At 46.7% G+C, this 17,082-nt stretch overlaps 2 protein-coding genes across 5 annotated transcripts in view; one reads left to right on the top strand and one right to left on the bottom strand.

The window, feature by feature from the left end:
* LOC107305738 lies at nucleotides 1–13,148 on the bottom strand. Of its 2 annotated transcripts, none has more exons than XM_015848255.2 (6): nucleotides 12,767–13,148; nucleotides 3,871–4,329; nucleotides 2,103–2,243; nucleotides 1,581–1,649; nucleotides 1,245–1,335; nucleotides 1–994 (listed from the first exon to the last, which is right to left on the bottom strand). In XM_015848255.2, the coding sequence occupies exons 1-6, from the start codon at nucleotides 12,819–12,821 to the stop codon at nucleotides 787–789; spliced, it is 1,023 nt and encodes a 340-aa protein (XP_015703741.1). In that variant the 5' UTR covers nucleotides 12,822–13,148; the 3' UTR covers nucleotides 1–786. The 2 variants fall into 2 exon arrangements, with proteins under 2 accessions (XP_015703741.1, XP_015703740.1); XM_015848254.2 differs by having other exon boundaries at nucleotides 3,871–4,332; nucleotides 12,767–13,147.
* The window catches only part of LOC107305735 (myogenesis-regulating glycosidase-like), a 25,369-nt gene continuing 12,618 nt past the window's right edge, over nucleotides 4,332–17,082 (top strand). The window contains exon 1 of one of the 3 annotated variants that reach the window (XM_015848246.2): nucleotides 4,332–9,209. The gene's annotated coding sequence lies outside the window, so the exon portion shown is untranslated. Of the gene's footprint in view, nucleotides 9,210–15,668; nucleotides 16,060–17,082 lie in introns of those variants that run through there. The other 2 variants (XM_015848245.2, XM_032441222.1) reach the window with 2 other exon arrangements.

The raw sequence follows: 17,082 nt of genomic DNA on the forward strand, positions 1-17,082 counted from the left end.
AACTGTTCCTGCTCTAGATGGGAGCAGTATATCTATTCATTGACTGTTCCGCGTGACTACAGGAAATCAGACTGAAACTGGTATAAAATGGCCAGATAATATCCCCAACAAGCAGCACCATTAACTTGTCATTCTATGGAAAGGAAGAGGATGTGTATTGTAATAAGGTTCAATAAATCTTAAATACATAAACATGTTGAGAGACAGATACTCAGCAGGATTCTTGCAGTGATGCAGAATGGAATGGAGTGCAATTTTTTAAACTACAAAAAATGACTTGCTGTGTTAGCTTAGTGGGGGGAGTATTTTGGCAGATAGTCTGAAGGAGACTCATTTCTGAGTCCAGAAGACAGCACTTACCAGTGAAGTTCACACACTGACAAAGTAATTGACAGCCTTCTGTGACTGTTGGCAGCTAGTTTAAACTTAAAAGTATTAATAGATCATCAGAGATTCTGTTTTCACATTATACTTTGCCTCCAACTATTTACTTTCTAGAAATTCAGGACAATAGATTTGCTATATCTGGGCTTTGTTACCTAGAAAATCCAAGCATTTAGGCATTGGGTGCCTAAACTAAAGTCTGCTCTGCTTGCTTCAACTTTGTGCTGTATAAGGTGATTTATTGTTCTCAAGTGTTTAAAGAATGGAAAAAAAAACCAAAACAGCTCTCACAACTCCCCAACAAAATGGTAATGCCTGGGAGGAGGTTCATTATGGAGGCTTTCTTCTTGGTGAGAATGGTGACGAGTGACAAGCAAGGAAACCAGCTTTGTTATTTCAGTGCTAGTCCACCTGATAGTTGGCATTATCGAAAAGAGGAGTGACAGTTCCATCTTTCCACTCAATCAGTATCTCTCCATGCCGCAAGGAAGGGGAACGAGATGGTGGGAGGTATGGCTGGGGGCATCTTCGTAAGGGAGACGTCTCCTGTAAGTCAGCTCTATTGCTGCTGGCTGGGGGGTTCTTCAGAGCAGAGAGGATTTTCTTCTTTCTGGGGTAAAAGAAGCAAGAGTATGTAATTGCATCTGTCTGCCACTTTGTTGCTTAATTCCCTTAATAATCTTCAAGGATTATATCATACACATAGAGAAGAGGTAGCCAACAGCAGTATTTATTTGGGATAGTGAGTGGGGAGGGCAATAGCAGAAAGGAGAAATAATCAATGACAGCATAAGCAAGCACAGCCATGTTCTGAAATGCCAGACAGAGGCAACAGCCTGAAAAACCATAACCTAACTTACTTGTTATAATGAACGTTGAGTGTCAGTATTATTAATCCCAGTATGAATGCCAGGGGGCTGAGGACTAGCATTGCTGTCTTCCAGTTGGTGCCTGGGAGGATGTAATAGAAAACAATCATGCCATGCCTATCCCCATTCTTATACAATAACCAGTGTTGCTGCAACAACACATCGAATGTCCCTGCGGACTAGCAGGTAACAGGAAAACTGCTTTTTTTTATAACATCAAAGCCATACAGCTGCATTAAGTTGCATAGTAACCCTCTGTTGAAGTTGGCCATAGGAAGATTTTATTTCTTGCCTGGAAGATGACAGCCATTCATGCTCTGGACCCACCTGCAAGCCTTGCCCCAGAGGTTTTCCCTCGATTTCCATGATGCTTTTTAGAGTGATTGTACAACACATCTGGGGGAAGAAGCAGAAAGACACAGGTTAGTGGTTCCTGTTGTTGGACCAAAGGAAGCTCTGGTTTTTTTCTAAGCTGAGCTTTAGCAGCATGTATGGAGCCAGAAAGGGGTAAAAGACTTGCTCCTCAGTGTTTCCCTGTGTCTTGCTCCAGTTGTTGGAGGAGACACTTTGATATATGTACCCAATTATAGATTCCCTTTGCTCCTAGCACATCCTATGGCTTTGCCTTCAGGTTAAGGCTATGGCCATACACTGAACCACTTGTCAGGACAAACATCTCAATGTGTCTTGTGAGAGTAAAGTCTCAAGTTTCTCAGGTGTATACATGGAAGTTCTTCAGGAGTACCCAAGTGCTTAGCAATACTGAGAAAAAGAAAGCTCGAGTAATTGCTGGATGCTGCCCACACTTCCCCTCCTGCTGTTTTTGTATATGTTTAGAAAAGTGCTCACCCTCGCGTTCTGGAAGGTATGCCTGTTTGGTCTTCACAGGAACCACTGTGCTGTTCAATTTATTCACCAGAGGTGAGTCGGTCAAGCCCACAGAAGATTCCTTCTCCATGGCATCAGTCTTTGATGAATCGATGGTTTTACCTTGGCAGGAAATAAAGCACGTGGTTATAATAAACTTTTTGCACAGAAATCTGAATACATTCCGTGCCCAGCAAAGGAAGGGAACCCTGCCCAGCCATGTTAGTCCTAACCCTGCAAAGCAAATGGGATGTAGCACAATAGCAGTCACCTCTTACTGTATATCAGAGGTCTTCCTCTTGGATTTCAAAGAATAAATTGATTTCTCAAGACTGAATCTAGAGCTGGAACAGAGTTTACAGTTAGTGTTACAGGTAACACTAACACAGCAGATGAAGAAATGGGCTCAAAAGGGTGGAAAACAGTCCTTATCTCTTGCAAGTGAATAAGATAAGCATGATTCCAGATATCAAATGTTGCTGATTATTTGAGAAATCTAGATACTGCAGAGTTTTTAGGCTGAATGAAAAGGTCACGGCTTGCAGACTGTCTTCTGGAGGGGCTAGAGTGCCCTGCTTTGATCTAGATGCTGTTGGAATGCAAATGAAGGGGGGAAAAGCTTGTGTATCAGGTGGGCTTGCACAGTGTCTTCCAGGCACTGCTGCTGCAGTAACCTGAGCTGGACCCTGAAGTACTGCAGAGCATCTGACATGCAGAACAAGCTCTGACCAAAGGCAGGTGTTTCTGTGTGGCAGCCAGCTATCAGAGGCAGCAAACTGGCTGAAAACTCAATAGCATTTTTTGCCTTGACAGGCTTACAACACAGGTAGAGTGCAGGACAGCACCTACTGCTAGAAGGGAGGCTGTGACAAATCTCATGGCAGCAGGATGCTCTCCTGCACTGATCCATGTGGCAAGAAAGCCAGGCCTGCTGTGGGGCTGGTAGAAAAGCTGTCAGTTTGACCAAGGAACACTATTGCAATCTGATTTAAAGCCTGTCCTGTGTTTACCCTTGCAGCCTTATTTGGGGAGCCTGGCTCTGAGGCAGCCCTGGACTGCCAAGAACATTGCCTCAGGGAATGCAAATGCTCTTTTCACATGCCTTTTTCCCATATCTTAAATGTCGTATGCATGTCTTGGCCTATATTTAGCTTGCCTATTATTGTATTTGATTTTTATTTCCTGTATTTACCTTCATGCTAAACAAACATTAACGCTTGTGACTACTGGTCTGTGATAATTACACGTTAACTTTCTAGTAGGCTTATTAAAAACCTCATTAACAGACCATCTTGTCTACATGACAGCTGTAAAAGCTCTCATATTATCTCCTGTTTCCAATTAGATATAATGTGTTTGCGTCATAAGCATTTACTCTTTGTCCATTTGCTTTCGCCAAAAGAAAATCATCTTTTTTTTTTTTTGCTTTATTCATTTCTGCAAAGCTGAAAATCTCCCTGCGGACGTGAAACCTTCCTATGAGGGAAATAATTTCCCTTGAGCAAGATTGGGACCCTTGTCACCTACAGTGAACAAACACAGAAAAGTCATTACAAACACTGTATTTTGGTCCATGGAGTGGAAGAAAGGAGGGGAGAGGAAGAACTGAGTGTGATTTTTCAGGTCTCGATGTCTGCAGATGAGGCTGATGCGACCATGAGTTAGAATGAGGGATGAAAGCCTGGTGTTATGTGACCTGGCTGATGCCCAAAGTTAGCAGTTAGCTGTTTCTAACTCTACGTCATCTTACTTTCATATATCCACACCCGTGTGTCTACAACTCCTCGCACTGATTCAGCAGGTCTCAGAGTGGCAGCAGCACAGATGGTTTCATCCTCCAAAGTCTTCCACCTGCTGAATTTGTCCTTCTTCCTTGAGACAAAGACCTTGTGGCCTCCATCCTTGGTGCTGAGGTGGAAGCCCAAGCTTTGCAGAGTCAAGTGCCCCTTCTTGCTGCAGGCCCACACTTGGTGTTCCCTGTTCCCACAGGGCTCCATCTTGGCCAGGCCGTACTCCCTTGTCCTGTGGGCTGACAGGCACTGCTTGGTCTGCAGGCTGGTGATGGTCCCGCTGGCCGGGTCCCAGCTCCACTGCTGCTGCTGGGAGTGCGGCATGCACTCAGCCAGGACGATGCCATCAGCCTCATGATGGGACACGTGGATGCATTTTTCCAGCCGGGTGTTCCTGATGAGGAAGCCTTGTCCCTCTGCTACTGCAGTACAACCAGAGCAGGGTTTAATATGGTACATCTCCAAGGCAAACACATCACCTGAGCACCAAGCACTGTAAAAGCCCTGGGGAAGGGAGATGTAATGCACTGGACCTTTCCTGGATGGGCTTGGCTACATAAACCATTCACTCGGCCTCCTGATTCCTCAGAATGACAGTTCTTTAAAATTCAGAGCGCACAATAAGTGGGGAGCAATACTGGAGGGAAGAAAGCAATGACAGTGCTGTGTGTCTAATTCCCATATAACTAACAGGAAAAAAATGCACCATCCCTGGGAAGTGGTATTTTCATGAAATATCTGTCTCTACACATTTGGTTTGTATTTGATGAACTGGTTATAGGTTGAAAACGGCACCCATCTTTCTCTTCCTCCAAAATAACTGGATGGCCTGGATTTTTATTTTTTATTTTTTTACCCTTTTCTAATTCAATTTTTTCATTTAAAAAGCAGTTGAAACCCTTGACTCCCCGAATGCTATCCATCTGGGGCCAATTAGGCCACTTAGGCTATCGCTCCATTAAGTGTCTTCTTGTGCTACTGCAGGAACATTAAGATAAAACCGTACCCTGTTAGAAGTCTGCAAGCACTTGGCTGACACAACTCGGAATAAACATCAAACTAAACTGGCATTGGTCTGCACTTCCCAGACATGAATTTACCATTTTTAAGGGTCCCTCTGTAAAAGATGTTGCTGCTGTCCCATAGCAGACATGCCTTTTGAAATGGATATCATCCTGTTAGCTGGACAACTGTATCTACTTTCAGAACAAAATCAGCAGGTGTGGCCTGCAAACATCCTGAGCAAAATGTTAAATACAAAACCACACATTGCTGACACAGATGTAGCTCCTTCCTGTTCCGTATTTTATGCCTAAATTGCAGGCTGAGGGATAGAAAGAAGTGGTTCAGCTTCCACATTCTCAAAGATATTTTAGGTTTAATTACACTTAACAAGTAGTAACTTTCAGCTCCTGCAGTGACATTTTCAGCGCTTCCCCAGGAATCACAGCTTTAAAACCCTGTCAATATAAACCACTGAGTATAAAGAGGAGACTGAAAAATGGTATTAGACAAGAAGACCAATGTTTATCTGAACATCTATTTCTGCAGAATTTCCCCTTGCAAAGCAAGGAACAATGCTTTTCTTTGGCAGCAGGTATTTGGCTCAGTACTTGAAAAAAAAAAAATAATGACAGTGTAAACAGGAGCTGGTACACAATACCAAGAATAGGAACAATAGCTTAAAAGAACTCTCATGTTTTCTTTCAGGAAATTCTAGGGGTCTGCTAGATTAATAGTGTCTGTAGGCTGCTAAATCAGAAACAGCTTTGGGCCTTTTGGTCAGGTCTGAATGCATGGGGAGACGCAGGCAGAAATCACGGTACACCTCCTGCACCTGCTCTGGGAGAAAGCTGGATGTGTCCATGCAGGCAAATTTGGTTTTGTGGACCTGAGATAGTCACCAACCCAGGCAATCCCTGCCAAGAGCAGGTTCCTAAATGGCAATTAAATTTCTGGGAGATCTTTGGGTAGCACACGAGTCCCGTCATTTTTATTTCTTAGTGAGGGCTGGATAAAAACATTCTGTGCGCCTTAGGCTTGAATTTCTGCCTCAGACATGGGTTACTGCTAGGAGGAGAAATGTCTCATATACCAAAATGTCTCAATTAATCTCCCCTAATCTTTAGAAAATCCAAAGGGATGAATGCAATCCCCTCCCCACCCCTTCTGCCCCCAATCTGTTTATTTTTAGGAGCTGAAATGCAGGATTCTCAGAAACACTTTGCTTCGTTTTAACTGAGAGAAATTAGTTTCAGAAGTGATGAACTGAGAGCCACATAAAAATGTAACAGGGGAACGTGAGAACCTGGTGGGTCAGATAAGGTATTTTCTGAGCACCTCATCCTGTCTCCAGCACTGAGTATCAGCGTTGGCTTGTAGGGAAGAGAGTAAAAATCAGGCAAGAAAAGAGAGCATGCAAGAGATATCTGCAAGTACTCCAGTGCTTCCTTCCCAAGCTGTATGAGCAAGCTAAGAGAGCATTGTTGGGTATCTATGATTAAAATCATTTTTCCCATGTACAATTACATCGTGTTTTCCACTCTAACGTTCAATAACCATTTTATTGCTCAATCAGTATCATGAGCTCCTTCTGCTGCTCCACACAGCCAGCCTCACTTTGGCTTATTCTGAGTAATTTCGTGCCATCAGCAAAATTTATTACTTCATTATTCACCCCATTTCCCAAGATCACTGTGCCATTGATCTTTGTCAGAGCCTGCAGATACCTCATTCTGCTGTGATCACTGTCAACTTATTCTGCCTCTTTGTTCCTCACCTTTATCCAGTTACCAGCCTGTGGGTGAAATCTCTCATTACCCTGTAAGGACTGAGTATTTAAGGTCCTCACAGAAGAATCTTTCTCAAAGCCTTTCGCAAATACAAGTGCAAGGTCTGGATCAGCTCACCATTTTCCAGGCCACTTATGCCATCACTGATGTTAGTGATCCCACTACAAGATCTGCATTGGCTTTTCTCACACTTGTCTGTCTGTCTGCAGATTCTATTTCTTGTTTCTACTGATTTACCTGATTCCAAAATCGAATCCAGTGAACTGTGTTGTCCAAGCAGGTTGACACTTTGATGCTTAAAGGAGTCACTGATGGTTAGCTAAAGGTAACTGGCAACAGTCACTGTGACCCCACAAGTCATAAGCAGTACAGACACCAAGAAAGCAGAAACATATTTACCTTGGGATACACATCAGGCACTGAGACTCCTAAGTCAGGAAGAAAATGATTATTTTCCTCCATAACTGTGGAGTCCCTGAAGCCCGATGAAGCAGATGAGGCTGTCTAACATTTTGGAAATGGTAGCCTGGAGCGCGGTATCCAACTTACACCCTGGGGATGTCAGCACAGCCTCTGTGGAAAATGCCAGCCTTACCCACGGAGCTGGAATAGATGCCTGCTTTGATCTGCTTGTGCTTGAACATTTTGGCCTCTTTATATTTTTAGGAACAAAACAAACAATTTCTAGCAAAGGCACTTGATGCCAGCTTGTTTGTCCTATGACACTGCCACTCTGTCTGCTCACGAGAAAGAAAAACAAGCCAATGCAGTCCCTTGCCTCTCTGTGGCATAACCACCCTTGGGACAAGCTGCTCCTTACAGCACCAGCAGCAAAATCCATGCAACATTCCTAATTAAGGTAATGCTGTCAGGAGAGCCTCAGTTACCTGTAGCCCCAGTATTTATGGGAAAGTGTCTACTTTTTCTTAGCAGCTCCTGCACTGCTTGATCAAAGCCATTCAGGACATTGTTTGGGGCTGGTGCTTCCCTTTAACAGATATGCAGAGGCAGAAGATTAGTCAGAACAGAATGAGCGCAGATTTCCAAAATGGGTGAGCAAGGAACATGGAAATACGGAACCAACACTGACTTTGGCTTCTTTTGCCCTCCCCAGTCAGGATCCTAACTCTGACAATATGCCTCTGCTTGATTTCTCTTGCCAAGTTGCTGGGATTTTTTTTTTTCTGAGGAGGAAATGACTGTGGAGCCACAGTGAGGAATCCACCTTCTCCTGCCTCTACCTGTTCTGGAAGGCAGGCAGCCACCTGTGCAGCTGCAGCATCGGCTGTAAAGGTTGCTTTGTGTGAATCCCCCACCATTCAGGAGAGCTCCCATGTCTTCTTGGGTGCCACCACAGCAGTGCAGAGAAAGGCAACTTTAGGTTCTCAGACATCACTGTGGTGATGGGGACAACACCAATCCCTATCCCGTACTGATACCTAACCCTCTTCCTTCAGGCAAGCACAGTATCTCCCCTCATTGCTAGTACCTGTTCCAGTGCCTTATGCTGCTAATGCACGGCTACCACTCTTTTCTATCCAGACCCTTGATCACCAGGATTCGATTTCAGGACTAATCTTAAATTCAGACATTCCTGCTGACTCATTATAACACATCTGCAAAACCAGGCAGTCCAGAAGGTTGGTGGATGAGGGCTGAAGAGACTTTCATGGAATTAATCATAGCAACAGCAGCAATTTGCTGAGATGCCTGAAGCTATCATATCCTGCCATGAGCGAAAATGCAGCCTAATGCCTTTTCTGAACAGGAGGAAGCTGTTTCTGTGCTATTTGTTTCCAGTTCCTACTGAGCGTCAGGACTTGATAGAAATGAGAAGATGCTGTGGCAAAACAAGAGGGAAGCTCCACTGAAGGTTGGAATGTTCCCCTGCAGATGTAACCTGGCACAAAACAAAGCCCTGTGAGATCACTCATAGGAACATTACTTTTAATTTAACTGAAGTAAGCAGCTTGAGGTGCTGTCAGATATGGACAAACATAAACCAGTGAGAAGGAGCAGACCTGGATGCTGCCCAGAAATAGTTCCTTTTTACAAAATCCCACCAATGCAGGAGACCAGCCTGGGGTTGTGGGATGAGGAAATTAAAAATACCTTGTTGTCATAAGAGGAGTATGATGAAGCAGATGAGCAAGATGCATTTGGTCAAAAGCAGGAAACCTAGATGCAGTGATAGCCATGGTGCTGGCCATCACATTGATCCAAAGGTGTCCAATCTTTAGAAATGCCTCCGCTTTGGCAGTGTGTTTTGGTGTAGGAAAGACTGGGGTAACTGGTTAAATCTGGAGGTTGATCAAAGCCTTATAACCCCACTGAAATCCTGTGTGTTTACATAGGTGAAGGTCCATCCCACACCAGTCAGCAAGGCATGGACTAGGGAATGGCCCAAGAAGTGCTCATGAACTTACAGCATGTTTTTTTTTTCTTTAGGAACTTCCTGAAATTAGAGTATAAGAAGGGGACTGAACAGTCAGAGGGCTGTTTTCCAGGTAAGTCGGGTAGAGTAGGGCAGGTGTTCCCAAACGAGGGCCTGTTTTTCTGAGAGTTGTGGCTGAGAAATACCCTTACACTGTAACTGTGATTTATGCCCTCAACAGACCTTCATATGGCAGTTGTTTGAAAATCCACCTAGCTGACTTCCAGTTACTTTCTGCATCTATCCTTAACTCCAGGGCCTCCACTAACAGAAAGCAAATCATAGAATCATAGAACAGTTTGGGTTGGAAGGGACCTTTAAGATCACTTAGCTCCAACCCCCTGCTTTAGGGAGGGATAACTCTCACTACACCAGGTTGCTCACAGCCTCATCCAGCCAAGCATTGAATGCTTCCAGGGAGGAGGCATCCAGAGCCTCACTAGGCAACCTGTTCCAGTGTCTCACCACCCTCACAGTAAAGGATTTCTTCCTACCATCTAGTCTAAATTGACTCTGTTCCAGTTTAAAGCCATTTCCCCTCATCCTGTCACGACATGCTCTTATAAAAAGTCCCTCTGCTCAAGACTGCTGCTCCCAAGTGGTCTCTTAGAAACCAGTAGAGAACCTGCAGGGGTGATTTAAGACACATATTTCTCCCACAGAACGCAGATAGACACAAATCACTGCCTGTTTGAGGAACAGGGAACTGCAACTTCCATGCAGGATTCAGATGTTGTTCACACTGCCCAACTGCCAAGGCAGGTAGCTGAACTGTACAGCTGTTATTAGATCATCATTTGCACTGATTTCATTCTTGCTATTGTCTTTCCCACACATTCTCTCCTGTTTGTCCTACGGTGACAGCTCCAAAGTTCTGAGAGCTTCTGTCCTTTGATTCATTGGACTTTTCTTGGGCATGGGGCAGCTTTGGAAATCTGTCATTATTTAAATCTGAGATCAGTATTCAGTGGACTAATATTCACTTTCTTTTTTTTCTTTTTCTTTTTCTCCTTTTTTTTTTTTTTTTTTTTTTTTAAATGGGGCAAAGGCAAACCTGGAGCTGAGCGAGCAGCTACCTGGCAACTGTGGTGCACTATTTCCATCACTTCAGACAACAGATTAGCTCTCATCAAGTCATGTCATTTTTATAGGAGAGTCAACAAAGCCTGCTGATATTGCCAGTAATTAGCTGGCAATTTGCTTGTCAGGGCAAGCACCTGATTGCAAATACTTCTTGTTCTGCACTCAGATTACTTTCCAGCAACAAGGTAATCTGAGACTCATTTCCAGCTGTTGCTCTAGCAACAACATTGCCCTGTGTTTTTTCCTTACTATTGCAGTTTTCTTAGGAAAAACCTTATTTTTTGATTGACCAGCAAGTCTTCATTGCTCTTCTTACTGGTATAAGGTCTGCTTTTGGCTGAGTATCTAAGACACCAGAGCAGTTATAAAAACAAAGAGAAAGTTTTAGTGTAGTAATTGATGGGAAGCAGAGGCCAGCGAGGACAAAAAGCTGATGTATGTGGGGAAAAACAGTCCACGGAGGGAGATGTGGAGGAGATCTTTGTAATCCAGGAAGGTCAGACAGACTGGGTTGGAGCTGACTGGCCAGGAACCAGCTCCAAATGGAACTGGGGGTGCCAGGGGAAGGCAAACAGCATTAAGGAGTAGATGGCTCCATGCACACAGCATCCTTGCCATAGGAGAGTTTCCATGCAGGTGGAGGAGAGGAATCTGGTATCCACTGAAACACACTGGGGTGAGGAAATCCCCTGAACAGAAAACAGCTGGAGGCTGGAAAAATGTTTGGGGAAGAAAAAGTACTGGATACCATTGGGCTTTATTCCCTTTCCACAAATGAAGAAAAAAAAAAAACAAAAAACAAAACAGTGGAACTGGAGCAGCCAGCAGCGCAGACTGGGGAGAGGAGAGCATCACCTTAGGGGTTGTTGTAGGAGAAAGACCTATGCAGCCCTTGCACTCAGCTCCCTTGAAGGCATCAGTGTGAAATGTGGCTTTACTTCAGCAGTTTTTTGTTTGCAGCTTCTGTCTGATCTCACAAGCAAAGGACAGTGTTCTGCTGGGGTGCTGTGAGACTTCACTTTGCAGGAAGACACTTCAGCTCCCCCACAGCTGGCAGGGAGTTTCCAAAGTTACCAGCAGCTTTTGCAATTCCAGGATTCCCATTTTCCAGCAGGAAAATGAACCCTCTGAAGTCTGCCAGGAGCAAGTGCCTCTGTCCTGCTCAGTGCCTTAGGAACGCAGCTGCAGGTGGGATAGGCTGCAGATCACCCCAAACAGAGAACATTTGCTCCCTGCCCTCTGAGCTTGTTTTGAGCATTGACAGACACTAGAGAGATGCATTCAATTCTTGCAAAACCCCTGTGGTTTTATTTTATTAGCAGTTTAGCTGAAATGCAGCAACTGATCACACAATTACATCAACTGCATTTCACTGGAAAGGAACAGAAACTTGGTGGGAAACATCCTGTGATCCTCTTTAATTCACCAATAAACCAGCTGTGGGGCTCCTGTTGCATGACAGCAGCAAAGCAATGCTGCCTCCCAGCACTGGGCAATATCACTTATGGAGAAAAGAGAAAGACAAGATCCCTACAGCTTTACTGCAGTCCCAACATCCCAACGTCTCCTGCTCCTTCCCTGACCCACTGATGCACATCTCACTGCTCACTGGCACAACAAAATGCACGCATCCAGTCTGGGGCTTAAAAAGGAGAGGTGGAATTTGCTGGATTTACTTTAACTGAGGGTTTAGGGTCCAAAAAAAATGACTTGTGAGTCTGAGAGTTTTCTTCAGGGAATAAAAATCCCAGGTGCAGGGATAAAATTTTTGTCCAGGGAGCCTGAAAATCTCTAACCGTGCTGCTTGTAAAACCACAGGTCTCGTGTCCATGCAGTTCAGGGGTGAATGAACCCTGAAACACTTCTGGTGAAGCACATTCAATAACCTGCATCCTCAGGCAGAACAACAAAATAAAAACAGAATTATTATTTCTGGGACTTTGCTGCCCACTGCCCATGACAGGTGGGCCAGCTGGGGGCCGTGTTCCTGGGAAACATTTCTCTGGCTCTGCAGGATGCTGCATGCTAAGGCTTCTTCCTTCCTCTCCCCAGACCCCAGGCTGCTTGGCTCCCAAATCCTCCCATGCCTGCAGGATGCTGTATTTCAGCGGCCTTGGCAGTAGGCAGTTACCCACTGGAGCACAGCATGATCTGTGCAGTGCTGAGTAGCACCGGGTCCCCAGCACATCCTGCTTCCCACTGACCACTATGCAGCAGGACCAGCACTGCAGGATCCTGTCCCCTTTTCCACTGCATGACACCAGGACAGGACAAGGAAACCAACACCCAGGGATTAATTCACCCGCAGTTTGCCTGACTTGCTGTTAGAAGTGGCTGGTACGATGCTGCAGTGCCCCGCACGAACAGACCCCTTAAACACTTGTGTTACACCCTGTTTTAAATTTGAAATGCACCTGTGGGCACCTGTTCTACAGCCAGCGGGCTTAGAGCTTTGCAGGCAAAGCATCTCAGCAGAAAACTAGGTTAAGCTCCAGGAGGTGCCTCAGTTCTCCTTTTTCTGGCTGCCCCGAAGGAAGAGAAACTTACCCTCAAGCCAAGGCAGAAGGCAAATGCAACTCAGACTCAGCCTGAGAAGCTCCATTGTGTCCCAGCTCGGGCGGGGAAGGAGCCTCGGGAGCTCTCTCTGTCATTCAAGGCAGAAAAAGCCTGCCAGGAGGAGGAATCTCCTCTTTTATCCTAGCGCTGGAGCCTTGGCAGTGGGCTTATCAGCGAAGCGTCGGCGTTGGGACGCGGTCCCGCTGGGCGTTATCCCGTAGGAGCAGCCCTACGGCGAGCAGGGCTGGAGGGCACAACGCACCGACCACGGCCGCTCGCTGCTCCTCGGCAACAGGAGCCGCATGTTAAAGAGCCTGGCGGGCTGCCCCGCGGGGCTGGGCCCGAGCAGGATGCGGGGCTCGCCCGGGAGGGAGAAGTAAAAGTGCGGAGGGGCGTGGGATGCCCAAACTTGGTTGGGGCGGGCGCTGTCACGTCGGCTCTCCGGGGTTGTTTTTCTGCGTGCATCAGTTTGAGCTCTGCGCTGCGGAAAGCCCCACGTTGCTCTCCGAGCAGCAGCAGCGGGGGAACAGCAGCCGGGGAGGCCTGATGGATGGATTTGTCAGAGAGGTGCGCTCCGCCAGCCCCTCCTCGCTGCGCTTCCCTGTCCCACCTGCTCGCTGAAGCAGTTCCCCACTGCATCCATCATTAACCGCAGAGGAGCCTCTTGTACAAAGACACTCCATTTCTCCTTTTGGCTCCCCAGCTCGATGGCATCAGCATCGTATTTCCCTGCTCTGCCCATGAGAACACGAGTCCCCTGGGGAGCTGCTCCTGCCTGACCATCGTGCTGCACTCATGGACAGTGCTGCAGAACTGCGGCTGCAGGGCTTCCCCATGGCAGTGCATCAAGTTGCACTGAACACCAGTGTTTTTAATTTAAAAAAAACCAAACACATATGTTATTATTAATATTATTATTATCCACATTACTACTTTGCTCTCAAGTTTAAAATGTGAATGCTCTCTGTTGCATTCACTGGGAGTATCTCTTCTGCAGGAGGAGCAGAGGGAGGACCTTGTTTTCCTTCTCTGGATGGAGGTGCACTGCAGGCAGGTGGAGAATGTTCCCATGTATATCCTGGGGCAGAAGTTGCTATGCTCTTCTGTAGCTAATCACAGAATAATTCCTTTCCATGGAACTGGTACTTCACCTGGTTTTTCTCCTCCTGAGTCTTTGTTCTCCCAACCCACTGAATCACTGTTTCTTTTCAACCCCCAGAAAGGGTTTTCTGAGCCACACCAGGAAGGTGTTTTTCTCTTGCCCTGACACGGCACTTTAACACAACATTTAACAGAACATTGCTGGGTCAGTCCCCAGGCCTGAATCTGGTGAGGACTCAGAGTGGCTGTCAAGGGAAAAGTGAGAAATAACAATAAAGAGGATTAAAATTTTCCTGCTGTTTTCATCTCAAATGTTTGTCCAGTGCTGGTGTTTTCAGGTCTGTGGTGCCTCAGATCACCAGAGGCAAATCCCCTTTTACCTAGTAATAGGTACAGAATATTCAGTGTGTCCCCACCAGCAGTGGGTGGAGGAGAGCCTAACCCAGAACACCATGGCATTTAACATGTAAGAAAATAGTCAGTCTAAAAGTACAAGAGCCGGCACAGACTGAAACAAAACAGCTTAACATCAGCTGCTGAGATCTTTGGGTCTCCAGGAAGCAGATCTTTCTTATCCCTGACATGGAGAATGTCATCATTCTGCTCCTGTGCCTTTTAAAAGCCCCCACCCTCTTATGAAACTCTGACACCACTTTGGGCTTATTTCTTATACACAAAGGGAAGAATTTGCATACAAAATAACTCTGTTGCACCAGGGCCCATTCCTTTACAGTGCACTGGCTAACTGACAGCACAGCTTAGCCTCTTCCATAACATTTCCATAACTTTCCTAAGCTTCCCTAGGAAGGAGCAAGCAACTTTCAAGCTGTGTTATCTCCCACACAGTGAAGGATAGTTCCCATGCAGAGAAGGACAGGTCCATAACTGCTGGCACCCAGTCACATCAATCCAGTGTCCAGTTGGTCCTTGCTGACCTGCATCTCCTGGAACAGCCTTGCTCATGGCTCCATCTGCACTTTGTTGAATGCGTTGCATTTTCCTCTTCATTTTGCATGGTAACATTAATCAGAGTGAAATGATAAGTCTTAAGGAAGCTTAAGCAGGACAAGAGGAAATGGTTTAAAACTAAAAGAGGGGAGAATTAGGCTGGATGTAAGGAAAAGGGCTTTTGTGATCAGGATGGTGAGACACCAGAACAGGTTGCCCAGAGTGGATCCACAGAGGTGGATGCCTGTTCCTGGAGACACTCAAGATCAGGCTGGAGGGGCTGTGAGCACCTGCTGGAGCTGTAGGCATCCTTCCTCCTTGCAGGGAAATTGGACCAGATAACCTTTAATAGTCCCAACTAACTGAAACTATTCTGTGATTCTACGATTTTATCCGATGATTCTACGGAGCATTTGAGTCTGTGGCTTATTGTTACAAGAAAATAGAAACCAGAAATGAGGGCCTACAACCTGTTTTGCCTCAAGGAGAGCAGGTAGGGCTTACCCTCCAAACAGAGACTCCAGGGAGCCCAGGTCTGAGCGGTGGGAAATCCAGAGCAGAGCCAACTCCTGGCTTATTTCTCTACCTGGTACCAGCCCAGCGCACCGAACCTCTCAGGGCGGGCTGGGCACACTTTCCTTCCCCACTGGGCAGCACCAGAGCTCCATGTATTTCCTCACACCGGGAGCTGCCCGGCAAGGACCGTTCTGGCGCCCGGGCTGGCTCGGCAGATGGAGCTGCTCCCCAAGGATGCAGAGGAGCGCTGGGCTCAGACACCGCTTAAAGCAGAGCCCTGAGCTGGGCAAGGAGATTATTTCTGTGTTTTCTTTCTGCTGGATGGGGAAGGAAGGGTTTGTTTTTGTGAGGAGTGAACGACTATGCAGCGAACTCTGCTCCATTCCTGCAGGCGAGGGGCTCTGAGGAACAGAAAAGCCCAGGAAATCTTTCTGCTCCGGACGCGATCTGGACCCGCCGGGCTCTAGGGGGGGTGTTTGCATAAGCAAGAGCAAGCAGCGATCACAGTGAGATGAGCTATCAGCTCTCAATGCAGAGGGCAGCGCAGGGACATCAGAGCCCATGTTCCCGTTCACAGACCTCCCCCAGCCTCTGGCAATGCCCGGCGGGTCCCCTCGCGCTAAGCCCTGCTGGCTTTGTAGCTAAGCTGTGCGATAGCCTTTGCCTTCCATCGCTCCATTTCCCCTGCAGCGACAGCGGAGCCTCTTTTCTCGCCGCAAGTAAGCTCACAGGGAGGGGGTCAAACCTGCACGGGCAGTCCTAAATCCCAGCACGGGCAGCACTTTGTGTGTGCCAGGCTGGAAGATGGAAGCTGATGAGAACTGCTTTTTGCTTGGGGTGTGTCTGGTGTAGAAAAGTCCCACTTCGAGCAGTTGAAGAGGGGCTGGTGAATAATTAATCTGCTATTGCAGAGCTGATAGAGCTATGGTTTGTTTATGAGTGTGACTTATATCTAGCTACCTATGGCACTTCTGGTCAGAATGTGCTGCACACTCTGCCTGCAAGTGCCTGACAGCAATGATGTGGTGTCTGACAACCCTTTAAAATGGATTTTTCACATAATAAACATTCCCTGTAGTTAAACGGGATTGTTTCACCACTGGAGATGCTCCCCCACTTCACCAGGGACAGGCAAACAGAGCTGAAGGCTCATTCCCTGCATTGTGAAGCCTGAAAGCCCAAGGGCTCAGGTATCACATGGCTGGGACATGGGCTGAGACCTGGCATACTCATAACATGTGTGCCAAGTTAGGGGGCAGATGTGGGTGGGTGCACCAAGGCGTGTGGCTTCCTTCTCTCTGTGTACTGTGCGCTTCCTCCCCTGATGCCCTCTAGCTTGTGTTTAAGAGGGTCTAAAGTCCTATCTCAGTTTCTGCATGCAAGGGTGGCAGCTATGTCAATATTTAATCTGCACACATTAAGGGCTACTCGTACCCTCAGGGTGAGGGACCGAGGCTCCTTGTGGAGGACAGCAGAATGGCTGGTGTGGCAGCACCCAGTAAACCAACCCAAATAAAGCACAGGTGTGCCCACTGCCTGCTCCCACCCTGTCTCTGTGCTCGGTTTGGCCCCTTGGAGAGTACAGGGGAGGGAAGAAAAGGGAACAAAAGAAAAGGGAAGAGGAGAGGAGAGGAGAGGAGAGGAGAGGAGAGGAGAGAGGAGGAGAGGAGATGAGAGAGGAAGAGGAGAGCGAGAGGAAGAGGAGAGGGCAGAGGAGAGGAAGGAGAATAGGAGAGCGAGAG

The sequence above is a fragment of the Coturnix japonica genome, chromosome Z (genome assembly GCF_001577835.2).
Source record: "Coturnix japonica isolate 7356 chromosome Z, Coturnix japonica 2.1, whole genome shotgun sequence".
NCBI lineage: Eukaryota > Metazoa > Chordata > Aves > Galliformes > Phasianidae > Coturnix > Coturnix japonica.